Source organism: Nicotiana tabacum, chromosome 14 (assembly GCF_000715075.1).
Source record: "Nicotiana tabacum cultivar K326 chromosome 14, ASM71507v2, whole genome shotgun sequence".
In the NCBI taxonomy this organism is placed as follows: Eukaryota; Viridiplantae; Streptophyta; class Magnoliopsida; order Solanales; family Solanaceae; genus Nicotiana; species Nicotiana tabacum.
The window spans coordinates 25,321,248-25,335,918 of record NC_134093.1 but is presented as its reverse complement, the minus strand read 5'-3'; the positions used below and the strand labels follow the sequence as shown (position 1 = coordinate 25,335,918).

Below are 14,671 nucleotides of genomic sequence, written 5' to 3'. Positions count from 1 at the left end.
TTTAGACAATATTAATTGGTAGAAAATACGTTATTTACAGAGTTTCAATCAGTGGCGATCAATATAAAAGTTATGGAAATTGAACCTGTAGCTACTTTATTAATTAGTCTCATCACCGCCATTTTGAGGTAGCTAACCACATGGCCAAGGAACTTACATTTGCAAGTGCTTGATATGATTTATTTTGATAATATCTGAATAGTTGTCCTAAAATAGAGAAGGGTAATAAAGTGTATTACATTGCATGAGAAGGAATACCCCCAAGAGTAGAGAATGCAAGTGTAGTCCTACCAGCTATATTCATAAGTTAGTCCTTCAATGTTTGAGAGCCTAACGTACATCTTGTCAAGGATATAACAATAATCAGATAGCTAAGGAGAGTTAGTAAGAATAGGAAAACCTAAGTACTTTCTAAACCTATGACATATCAGACAGATCTAAAATTTTTAATTTTAGAACATAAGTACACCTCTAAAAAAGTGAGAAAAAAAAGTTCTAAACGAGAATCGATCCATGTTACTTTGGATAAATAACTCAGTATCCAATCAAGTGTACAATTTAATTTTTTTGAAGCATGAATGCCAACAAATAATATTAGATCAAATTTACGAAATATATACATAAATACCTAGTTAGGCGGAAAGATCATGGGTTCACGTGCACCATAAAAATAACCTAAATCCGTCCCTTTCCAAATGGAAGAAAATATTGTGCATAGTATCTTCACTAACAGTTTTTGGACAAGATAATTTTAGATATCTCATAGTTAATTTTGTGACCAAAGAGATGGCAGAAATAGTTGAGACAATTGAGGATAGTGTCACACGATTTTTGAATTGATTACTTCATAGTACAATCTTTTGCCTTGAATTTATAAAATTAATCATCATAACCTTGACTTATTATATTATCTCACGTAATTTTAGCACATTAATTAAAAATATATTGTTGGTCATGTGACCTACTTATGATACAACAAGTGTTGCGCAAAGAGCACGTAAAAATTGCATGCATGGCCCCTGATTGGCTTGAATAACGTGAGAGACATAAAAACATATACTGTTTGAAATTTGTTGTTATTGAGTTGACATTAAAACGTTAAATGATCCCTTCTTTTTATCTACCTAACACTGTGCAATACAGAAAGAATGCCACTCTCGAGATTGTTAGGGCTGCGTTTAATACCCTTCATTTACTATATTTGCCCCTTTCTTCACTTCTCACAACTGTCCTCTGCCTTCTTTCCCTCCTTTAAAAACCCCTGCTCATCACCATTTGTTTCCTTACCACACAGCAGCAGAAGTAAAATTTATCCCATTGTGTGTGTGTGTGTGAGCGTGAGAGAGAGAAAGGGGTAAGAGTAGAAAAAATGGCAAGTTGGTATGTAATGTTTGTGTTTGCACTTGTACTTGTCCATGCAACAGCAAGAAATATTCCCGAAGTGTCCAAACCAAACGAGCCTCAGACGCAGGTTTCCATTTTATTTTATTTTGTGAACAAGGATAATGTTACTTCAGTACATATAAAGATTTAACTTATATACACTTCGTGTAACATTAATTATGGACGGGACACTATAGTTATTTTTTCACCTTATCAGTGGCATGATAGATAGTGTATCTTTTAAGTCACACTTTTTATGGATAGTGTGACATGATATTATAACTTTTTTTATAACTATTAATGTATAAAAGTTAAACTATATATAAAATATTATATTGTATCATCATTTCATATATTATTGTTTCTAAAAGAAGTCGTTCCTAATTTGTCTACCTCAGGCTCATGAGGTTCAAACTCATGGTTTAACTGTAAACACTGAGGTTATAAGTACAGCTCCAACACCTAGTGAAGGACTTGATGACCAAAAGAATTTCATGACATTTGGTGGCGTTGGTGGCTGGGCAGGAGTTGGTGGCTATGCTGGTGTATTGCCAACTCTTGGTGGAATTGGCGGCGGCATGGGCGTCGGAGGTGGAATAGGCGGTGTCAGTGGAATTGGAGGGCTCGGCGGGCTTGGTGGCATTGGCGGAGCAGCTGGCGGTGCCGGAGGACTTGGTGGTGTTGGTGGTTTAGGTGTTGGTGGTGGAGTTGGTGGTCTTGGTGGCATTGGTGGTGGAGTTGGTGGTCTTGGTGGCATTGGTGGTGGAGTTGGTGGTCTTGGTGGCATTGGTGGTATCAAACCCTAGAAACTTTTTGTTGCATGCATGTCCAATTTTCCTATGTTTGTGTCAAGTGTACGTTTAGTGTTTTGAAGTTTCCGAGTATTAGTAGTATTTTAATTTCCTAGTTCACTGTGTTATCTAGTGTTGTTCCTAAGTTAGGATTTGGTTGTATTAGGTTCAATTTCCAAGTCACTCTAATTGTTGGTTTGTCTTGTTTTTCTAATTTATCATGTTTGTTTCTGGCTGAAAAATATTGCTTTCTCTATTTCTACTCAAAGTACGTGGATGCGGTCATAGTCTTTTCTACTTGAAAATATGCATGTTCGAAATTACAATTATGGAAATGTTGGGAGGAATAGAAATATAAAAAAGAAACGAAAAGAAAACAAAGAGCAAGATTATTCTAGATACGATGCATCACAGTCTCACGGATAAATCATAAATGATAAGCTTTGGTCGAAATGAAGGAAATCTCAATTTCTCCATTGAACAAGTCAAAGGCTATACAAACATTTGCACTAGGAGATTGACTTGAAAAATCTTCTAAAGACAGAATAGGGTAACTCAATATTTTAAAATTAAAATTTGGATATTCTAAAACTATATAATAAGTATTATAAGTTGTAATTATTCTCATGTCAATATAATAAAAAAATACATTATAAAATATTATCCAAAGTTTACATAGTTTGAACCTCGCGAGAAGCGAAAAATATCACATAAATTGGGACAAAAAGAGTATATGAAATGACATTTCAAACCATGCACTTAAATTTTTTCTCTACGGTCCATAAATTAAAATGAACTAATGATGCATGCCTATCGAGTGTCATATAAATTAAGTTGCAGTCAAGTAATATCATACTTCGTATTAATTACAATTTCGCCAAACTTTAGGATATAAATCCCATCGAAACCCATTTTCTATTTGCTGGCTCATTCATTAATTCCCCCGAAAATCTTTTAGTTAAGGTGCGATATGACATGTTCAAAATAAAGAAATAAGAAAAAATCTAGCAGAATAATCTGGAGTTGACTCTAAGTGACTGATATAATGCAGTAATTAAAAAGTACTTAGGTAATTTAACCCTCATACATGCTATTTTGATGATTCAGCTTATTTGATTGGTGCGCTTAATTAGTTGCATAGATCTTAATTAAAGAATATTCCTTTAAAATGTAATACATTTAATTTCTAAGTATCTTGTAAAATGAAATTGCTTTAACTATAATTACTCCATAGCAGAAGGAGATGAAACTTTGACGAAATCACGCCTTTGGAGTACATCCTATGAAGTTGAAATAATATACAGAAGATTAACATAATGATCAGTTAAAAAAGGACCTCTTCCACATTACTAGCCGACTAATTAATATTATACCAAATCAACTAGGGAATTCCCCTTCCTGGGACTTGTATAAATTTTAATTGCTAAACTCCCTCCGGATTAATTTCTTTTTTCACAGTTTGAAAACAATGGAATATGCAATTCCAGAACCACAGTTTTACTTGATTCTTGTGCATCACTTTCTCTTTTGTAACGCATTAGTGAACACACCAACAATCCTTTTTTCCTTAACTTTTTTCTTTCTTTCTTCTTTTGCTTTCCTTTATCGTTGCGGGGAGAGAAAGCTTTACACGTTATAACAAACATCTAGAAATTCAGTCTTGATTTTGTGCTAATTTAACTTAAGACAATGAATTGAGAGAATGTAATTTTAGTCGACCGAATTAGTTTAGACCCTGCGTTATCATCTTCATTTTTTGAGTGTGAAATGATAGTTTCTAATTGTTGGATTTAATTCTTTGATTTTTCGAGTTGACTTTATGTTTATTTTAAATTTGACGTTAGGTTTTGCTCAAATCACTTTAATTATTAAGGCGGAGACTAAAGAAAATGTTGCTTGTTTCAAGGTAGAAATTAGAGTCGATGACAGTAACTTTTTTAGCTATATATATGTACCTTAGACTGGACCTAAGTGAAGCTAGCTCGTTATGTGATAATTGTCTGAGAACATATAATATGAGAAAAGAACTCATAAGCTAAACCAATCTAAGACATTCTAACAATCCTCGCACGAGTAGATTTAGACATTTAGAACGTAGACAATATGACATGGATGTCTAAAATTGAATAAACCAAGATAGGGGTCCGATAATATAATATAATGCATGTTAAAAAAAAATTATGCCTAATTTAACTCTAAAAGTTACTTCGTACACATTCAATAGATAAAATAAAGCAAGTTCATGTGCAAGAGGTTATCAAGATAGTACTGGTGTCAACTATAGCAGCTAAGACGGGGAAGATTATGTCACTTTACCAGAAGAAATGGCCTTTGTTGGGGCTTAAAATATGCTCATACTTGTCTACTCCCGTGAGGTAGTTTTACATATATACGTACACTGTCTGCTTAACAATTACTAAGCCATATTCTTAAGCCGTCAAAGTGGTCTTCAGAGTTCGGAGACATGGCTAGAATATCGTTGTTGTTAACATTAGCTTTTTTCCTCATGATGAACATCAGTATTTATCAAATTTCAGGTGCTCCTCCTCCTCTAGTACCTCTTCCTTTCCCAACTACTCCTGCGCCGTCACCTTTTATCGGTGGTGGTGGCGGTGGAGGAGGAGGTGGTGGAGGACGAAGTGGCACAGGAAGCGGTTATGGCTCTGGAAGTGGTAGCGGTTTTGGATGGGGAAGAATTGGTGGAGGTGGTGGCGGTGGTGGAGGTGGCGGAGGTGGTGGTAGTGCTCCAGGACCAGGCAGTGGAGGATCAGGCCAAGGTAGTGGCAGTGGTGCAGGCTATGGTTCTAGTGGTAGTATTGTTTCAACTCCTAGTCCTAGTGCCTAGCCATTTCCTTATTCGTAATATGATACAGTAATATATTTAATACTATTACCTTTTGTAGCAACAAAGAAAAGAGAGAGCTATAGCATATGGAACTACTTACATGTTTATTGCATGTGCATGGAGCCATGCATGTTTTTCTTTTCTCTACGTGAATACATAATGTGATCTTGTAATATGTGTAAGTACTGCTTGATGTTTGGGATAAAGAGAAATTTCAGTAGTGTAAGATTGCAAAATATATAAGATTAATCATGCGCGCTTACCATTTAAAATTTTGGTTGTTTGGAGTGTCACGATCCAAAATTCAACTAGTCGTGATGGCACCTAATCCAATCCGCTAGGTAAGCCAACTTTCAACTATCCAATTCCAATAACAATTATTAAAGCAATTTAAGTAAATAAAGATCTTAATCTTATACATTCCCCAAGAACTAGTAGTACAAATCATGAGCTTTTAAGAATAGAATTTACAAAGCTGATATGAAGTAAATACATTTTCTGTTTGAAAAGTATATAAACAGAGTTTTTATAATCTAAGGCTACCATAAACAAGAAGCAGTTACCATAAGAACGCAGGTACATCTTCAAATCCGGTAACCATCGAGCACAGCAATAACAGCAGCCAACATTTGCACGCAATGTGCAAAAGTGTCGTATCAGTACAACTGATCTCATGTACTGAGTAAGTAACAAACCTAACCTTAGGTTGAAAGCAATGACGATGCGTTTGTACCAAGGTCGGGTCCAAAACCAATAGTCCACAACAGTCCATAACAACGTAAAGCAAATAAAACAAGAATTAACTCAGAGATAAAATGCTCAGCTAAATCATGATTTTAAAAATAGTTCTTCCTTTCAAGTACAAGAGTGAAAACCCAAATCTTTTACCGAAGTCACCAAAAATATGAATAAGTTTGAAAATAATAATTTTCCCAAAAATCCTTTGAATAATAAATAATATGGTTCGTTTTCTTTTCAGATAACCAGTGTAAAACAAATGCATCACTATGCCCATCTGTCAACATGTGTGAGAAATCATGAATGATGTGATACTGTACAACATGAGTAAAATACATCTTTATGCCTGTATGTCATGTGTGCATGTCAATGCGATGCAACTCAGTGATAAAATCATATGCATACTCTTAGAGTATCATTTCACTCAGTCTTCCCAGTTACTCGGTCCTCACAATCGCTCGGCACTCGGCACTCACACTCAGTAGGTACCTGCGCTCACTGGGGTGTGTACAGACTCCGGAGGGGCTCCTTCAGCTCAAGTTCTATAATCTGCACGGACAACTCACGTGCTGCACAGACAACTCACGTGCTATAATAATATCTGGATCTGCACGGATAACTCACGTGCCTTAATAATATCTGGATCCGCACAGACAACTCACGTGCTGCACGGACAACTCACGTGAAATAATAATATCTGGATCCGCACGGACAACTCACGTGCTATAATAAAGCCTATAAGACCTGCTGCAGGCGGGCATCCCCGATCCACATAATAATCCTCACAATCAGGCCCTCGGCCTCACTCAGTTATCAATCTCTCCGGTCTCTCTTTCTCATGGGCTCACAATGTCATGAAAAAAGCTCAAAAATGATGATATGATGTATCAATAAATAAATAACACAGACCGAGATATGATATATAATGACATGAATATGATTGAGTATAAATTTTTAATTTAAAACAATTAATTCACAGCAATATGACCTCTATGGGTCCCAATAATACTGACACATAGCCTCAACATGATTTTTAATATGATTCTCAGCTAGGCCTGGCAAGTGGGCCGGTCCAGGCCCGGGACCAGCCCAGGACCGCGGGCCAGACGGGCCAAATGGGCCAGGACCGTTTGGTCCGGTTTTAGCGGGCCTGGTCCGGTCTCGTAGGCCGGTCCTATGATTGGGCCCGCCAGGCACGGGACCGTTTGGCCCGCCAGGGCCCGGGACCGGTCCGGTCCCCTTAGCGGGCCCAACGGCTATTTTTTTAAAATTTTTTTTTTTTTTTTTTACGTTGGACTGTAAAAAATAGTCGTTGGGCTGTCAAAAATAACCGTTGGCTATTTATAAAATAGCCATTTAACCCCTCAACTTTGTTTTAATCCCAAACTTTTTATAATTACACTTTTTCCCTATTTTCAACTATAAATACCCCTTCATTTTTTCTTACAAAATCATCAATCTATCACAATCTCTCTCTAATTTACTTCTACTATTGCTTGCTTTATTGTTACAATTTGTGAAACAATTGTGAAGTTGGTGAATTGAAGTCTTCAACGATAATCAATTTCCAACAAGTTGTTCGTCAATTCGGTAAACTCGTTCCAACTCTTAAGTTTTGATATTATAATTTTGTTTGTTTTATTTACTTTGCTTGATTAATTAAGATGGCTTATTCCTTAAAAAATATGTTTAGTAAAAATAAGAAAAAATCGAAGAGTGGTAAATCTAGTGGCCAATATGTTCCTCCTCCACTTCCCCCGGCTCCACGACCCAAATATGTTACCCGTCCTACACCTCCTATTCTTGATAGCGATAATAGTTTATTACAATTTACCGAGAGTCAATTTTTTCATAATATAGCACCCGGTGAACAATTAAACCATGAATATATGAATGCTCTTTATGGTAATCCAACTATTGATGAAAATGATGATGAAGAAATAGATTTTGATGAAACGCAACCGGATGATGATACACCCACTAGTCCTGCTCCTGAAGTTAACCCAACTAATAATAATCTAGATGATCCCCCATCTGACCCTCCTATTAGTGCCCCTACTTTTTCTAGACAACCTCCTAAACGGGCAGAAACATCTCTTGTTTGGCAATTTTTTACTCAACTAAGAGAAAAAATAGGGCTAAGTGTAAAACTTGTGGCAAAGAGTTAGTTTTTCAATATGTTGGAAGTCGGGAGGGGGGGGAAAGTTTGACTAGACACATATTGCTACACCCTCAAGATAAAGCTAGATATTTTCGTATGAAAGCTTTGGCTGAGGGGACAAGTGCACCTAGTCAGGCTGACCTTAGTACCGGGTCAAATCAATTTCAACCGGGAATTAACACTGTTACCGGTGGTATTTTATATTATGATCCAAAAAAAGATCGGGAAGAATTGGCAAAAATGGTCACTGTTATGTGCTTACCCTATAGTTTTCCTTCTAACCCCCACTTTGTGCATTATATTAGAAATTTTTTTAATCCTACTTATAAAGGTTTTCCTCGCACAACCGTAAAGAGTGATATTTATAAATATAAACATGAATATGAACAATATTTGCGCTATTTATTTACTCATATAAATTATCGTCTTGCTATTACAACTGATATTGGTAGAAGTGGTAATGACTGTGATTACCTTACTGTTACCAGTCATTGGATTGATGAGCATTGGATAATGCAAAAGCACATTATTGCTTATAGAATAATTAATTCACGTCACACAGGGCAGTTTATTTCTAGCACGATTGCGGATATTTGTAGATATTTTTGCATTAGTGATAAAATAATATCAGTTTCAATGGATAATGCTACTAGTAACACAAATGTTGTAGCCTTGCTTACCACGATACTAAGTCCTGTATTTAGTAATATTTTTCATGTTAGATGTATTTGTCATATTTACCATTTAATTGTGGGTGATGGCATGCGAATTTTAAATGTCGAAAAAGTTAAAATAGCTCTTAATTGGCTTTTTTATTCAAATCGTAGAAGTAGACTTAGAGAATATTTTAAAAGATGCGATGAATTTGGCCTAAGAGAAAGAAAGGTTCCTAAACCTTGTCCAACTAGATGGAATTACATGTATAAAAGTTTAGTTATTGCATATGAATATAGAAACCCCATAAACTCAACGTTTAATGCTCATGTAAGTGATGATGATGAGCACTTTACAAATGCGGATTGGGCTAATGTTAAAATGCTTGTAGATTTTTTAGAAAAAATTTATATTGCTACAAATGAATTTTCTGGGCAATATTATCCTACTATTTCTAACTGTTTAGTTTATATTGCAGAACTTGCAAATTTGTTTGATCATTTTTCAGATGGTGGGGAAATTTATCAACTTGCTATTGATTCCATGAGAAAAAAGTTTAAAAAATATTTTTTCCCTATTCCCCCTATTTATGGTATTGCTGCATTGTTAAATCCTACTATGAAATTAGGAGGTCCTCAATTTTGGTATGAAACTGTTTATAATAGTTTAGCACTTGAAGATGAGGAGTTGTCTAAACTTCCGAACGGAATGGTGGAATGGTGAATCCTGACGGCTCCTTTAATATTTTGGAATGGTGGAAGGACAAAGAAAAATACTTTCCGATTCTTTCAAGGATGGCCCTAGATATTTTAACTATTCAAGCTTCAACAGTGGCATCAGAGAGCGCTTTCAGTCAAGCAAGACTTCAACTCGGTGATTATAGAGCGTTTATGAGGGAGAGCTTGGAAAAATCAGTACTTTTCAGAGATTGGATCCGTTCGAAAAGAAGAAATTTTGGACTTGCTGAATCACAACCAGAGGTAGACGAAGCTTATGAAGAAATGCTAGTTGAACTTGCGGAGGATGATGCTTCGCCTGGAAGCGGTGATGAGCAAGCTTCATTTCCGCCACCACCAACGGAAATTCCTCCGAACCTTGAAGGATTTATGAAATTTGTAAAAGATACCATGTAAATTAATATGTAACTTGTATTTTGGCACATCTTGATTAGTTTCTTTTTCTTTTCAATGGTGGTATTAGCACCTTGTTGTGCTTATTCCATAGGGGGGAGGAAGACTAAGAAAGATATTGCCATGATTTTTAATGCTATAATAAAAATATAACGCATTGATTTGAATATCTCTTTACAATATTTTTGTTCTTGTATATCTTAAGCTATACATATAGTATAATATAGTATAGTATACATACAGTTTAGTATACATATAAGCTTATATATATATACTATACTATATATACATCTCATAAGATATATAATCTTAAGATATACTACATATACATCTTAAGATATACTATATATACATAGTATACTAGATATATATAGTAGATATACATGTATATATAGTATATCTTAAGATGTATATATAGTATATAAATCGAATATAGCTTATATATAGTAAGATGTATATATATTATAGTATAGTTTAGTATACATATAAGCTTATATATATACTATACTATAGTCTATACTATATATACATCTCATAAGATATATAAACTATATTCGATATACTATATATACATCTTAAGATATACTATATATACTATACTATATATACATCTTAAGATATACTATATATACATAGTATACTAGATATACTAGATATATATAGTAGATATACATGTATATATAGTATATCTTAAGATGTATATATAGTATATAAATCGAATATAGCTTATATATAGTAAGATGTATATATATTATAGTTATAGTATAGTATACATATAAGCTTATATTTATACTATACTATAGTCTATACTATATATACATCTCATAAGATATATAAACTATATTCGATATACTATATATACATCTTAAGATATACTATATATACATAGTATACTAGATATACTAGATATATAGTAGATATACATGTATATATAGTATATCTTAAGATGTATTTATAGTATATAAATCGAATATAGCTTATATATAGTAAGATGTATATATATTATAGTATAGTTTAGTATACATATAAGCTTTTATATATACTATACTATAGTCTATACTATATATACATCTCTATATATATATATATAATATATATATATAAATATATCGAATATAGCTTATATATCTTAAGCTGTATATATAGTATATACTATACTATACTATAATATATATATACATCTTACTATATATATTATATATATCTTAAGATGTATACTATCGAATATGATTTATATACTATGTATATATAGTAGTGTGTGTGTGTGTGTGTGTGTGTGTGTGTGTGTGTGTGTGTGTGTATATATATATATATATATATATATATATATATCTTAAGATGTATATATAGTATATAAATCGAATATAGCTTATATATCTTAAGATGTATACATAGTATAGTATAGTATATATATATATATAAGCTTATATATATATATATATGTATATCGAATATATCGAATATAGCTTATATATCTTAAGTTGTATATATAGTATATACTATACTATACTAAAATATATATACATCTTACTATATATATGTATATATAGTATATAAATCGAATATAGCTTATATATCTTAAGATGTATATATAGTATATAAATTGAATATAGCTTATATATCTTAAGATGTATATATAGTATAGTATAGTATATATATATAAGCTTATATATAAGCTTATATATATGTATATATAGTATAGTATATCGAATATACTATGTATATATAGTATAGTGTGTATATAACTATATATATATAGTTAAAATGTATATATACACTATAATATACTATATATACTATAATATATATACATAGTTTATAAGTCATATTCGATAGTATACATCTTAAGATATACTATATATACATCTTACTATATATATATATATAGCTTATATATCTTAAGATGTATATATATATTAAGATCTACTATATATATATATATATATTAAGATGCATATATATCTTAAGATGTATATATATCTTAAGATCTACTATACTATACTATATATATATATAGTATATCTTAAGATGTATATATAGTATATTTTAAGATGTATACTATGTATATATAATATAGTATATATATATTTTAAGATGTATATATAGTATATAAATCGAATATAGCTTATATATCTTTATTACTATTTTTTTCTCTAACTTCTATAAAAAAAAATTAAAAATAGAAAGTATCTGTTGAGTCTGTTGGGCCCGTTTAGGCCCGGGACCGGCCCACTAAACCCGGGCCCGTTAGTTCGTGGTCCCGGTCCCGAGCCGGTTCCAGCAATAAGCCCGCGAAGCCCAGGACCGTTTAGGACCGGACCGCATAGGACCGGGCCACTTAGAACCGGGCCCGCGAAGCCCACTTAGGACCGGGCCCGGCCCACTTGCCACCCCTATTCTCAGCTCAATTTCTTTAACACATAAAAACTACATAGAAAATGCCAATATTATTTTGACTACAAAATTTTACGAAAACAATTATGTCACAATTTCTATAGTGCACACCCACACGCCCGTCACCTAGCATGTACGTCACCTCCCAAAATTCACATATTACATATATTCAGCGTCCATACCCTTACCTCCAAGATTAGAAGAGTTACTTACCTCGAACAAGCCGAATCCAATGTCGAGCAAGCTAAACAATGCTCCAGAAATTTCATTCTGCGCGTTACAAATTTCGAACGGCTCGAATCTAGTCACAATTAATTTGATTCAGTCCACACAATTTATAGGAATTAATTCCATATCAAAATACCAATATTTTCCATAAAAACTGAAATTACGCCCCAAAAATCATCCGTGGGGGCCATATCTTAGAATCCGACGAAACTTACAAAATACGATAACCCATCCAGTTACAAGTTCAACCATACTAATTTCACTCAAATCCGACTCCGAATTGGTATTCAAAACTCAAAAAAAAATTGTTTTGTGACATTAAAGAAATTTCCGTCTATTTCTCTTGAAGATTCGATAATCCTATACCAAAAATGAAGATTAATTAAAAAAATATAACCACAAGGGAGTCAAGAACACTTACCCCAAGTTGTGTGGAAAAATTTCTCTCCAAAATCGCCCAAACCGAGCTCCAAAATGTCCAAAATGAGAAAAATCTTGGAGACTCATTTTTAACACTGCCCGGGAATTTCCGCACTTGCGGTGCCTGGGCTCGCACCTGCGCATCCGCTTTTACGGAAAAATTGCGCGCCTACGGACACAGCCAGCCTTCCAAAACCTCGCATCTGCGGCGCCCTTCTCGCATCTGCGGGCTCGCAGATACGCGTTACCCTTCGCACCTGCGGCCTCGCAGATGCGGGAAAATTTCTTGCACCTGCAAGCACTGCCCAGTTCCACTCTTGGCCGCTTCTGCGACTGATTGCGCGCACATGCGACTTCGCACCTGTGATCATACTTCCGCAGGTGCGAAAATACCATAAGCAAAATTTTTAGCAGTGGTTTTAAGTTCGAATTTGATCTGTTAACCATCTGAAACTCACCCGAGGCCCCCGAGACCTCAATCAAATATACCAACAAGTCCTATAATATACCACAGACCTATTCGAGGCCTCAAATCACATCAAACAACACTAAAAATACGAATAACACATAGATTCAAGCCTAATGAACTTTAAAATTTTTAAATTTTATATCTTGTGCTGAAACACATCAAATCAATCCGGAATGACTTCAAATTTTGCACACAAGTCACATTTCACATTACGGACCTATTTCAATTTTCAGAATCGGATTCCGACCCCGATATCAAAAAGTCAACCCCTCGGTCAAACTTTCCAAAAAATAAACTTTCGCCATTTCAAACCTAATTCCACTACGTACCTCCAAATAATTTTTCGGACACGCTCCTAAGTCCAAAATTACCATACAGAGCTATTGAAATTATCAGAATTCAATTCCGAGGTCGTTTACACATAAGTGAATATCCAGTCAACTTTTCCAACTTAAGTTTTCAATTATGAGATTAAGTGTCTCATTTCACTCCGAAATCCTTCCGGACCGAACCAACTAACCCAATAAGTTATAAATTAATTGTAAGGTATAAATTGAGCAGTAAATGGAAGAAACGGGGTTGTGATACTCAAAACGATCGGCCGGGTTGTTACATTTTGTTAATTTTGAAAATGATAATTCTATTAGAATTATGTCATATATTATTGGTTTTGGTTTTGGTCCGAACCAAGTGGACCCAGGAACACCCCTACCTTGGAATCCTTTGTAAGAATAAACTTAATTCATACCAGGATCTTGAACATGATAATCTTACATAAAACTGTTAAAGAAAACATACCTGAATCGTAAGCCATTATCACAAAGCAGAAGCGTTAATTAGAATTGGTTTCTTGCCCTAGCTTTCGTTACTGTCGCCTTTAGTGATGGGAGAGAGAAATAAAATATGATAACCCCAATGGGTGGGGAGAGGACCAATTTATAGAGGTTCTCACTTAATCGGGTACGTCCATCAAGTAACCAATCGGACTGATGAGATTTGTTCATTAATTAAATATTAATTATGAGCCTTAAACTTATTGGGCCACACACGTAGAAAAACTTATATTCTCCCATTTGGCCCAATAATCACATAATATTAATATTTAATAATATAAACATTAGTTGCGCATAAACAAATCTCTTCTATAATGTCCATCATAAATACCATAATACGATAAACTACTAAATGTGAGTTCTGGCAGTTATATATAATTTGTCTACAAACTCCCTTCCATATACTACAATATTAGTAACTCATCGTACCAGGTCCATAAGATATAAAATATTATAGTCCACAATAATGTCTCATTGAGACTTATCCTGTAATATCTCAAAACAATAATGTGTACACCATTATGAGAAACAGGAAATCACTAATGTATATCAGAAACACATAAATAAGCTCAGAGTGTCGAAACATCATAAATATATGAATCATAAATACAACCGAGACCCATAC

The 14,671-nt window shown here is 34.0% G+C and overlaps 1 protein-coding gene across 1 annotated transcript; it reads left to right on the top strand.

The window, feature by feature from the left end:
- Positions 1–1,269: 1,269 nt before the first annotated feature.
- Positions 1,270–2,442, top strand: LOC107793809 (uncharacterized). Its single transcript, XM_016616250.2, has 2 exons — positions 1,270–1,471; positions 1,782–2,442. Exons 1-2 carry the CDS (start codon positions 1,370–1,372, stop codon positions 2,187–2,189), a joined length of 510 nt encoding a protein of 169 aa, XP_016471736.1. The 5' UTR covers positions 1,270–1,369; the 3' UTR covers positions 2,190–2,442.
- The last annotated feature ends 12,229 nt before the right edge of the window (positions 2,443–14,671 follow it).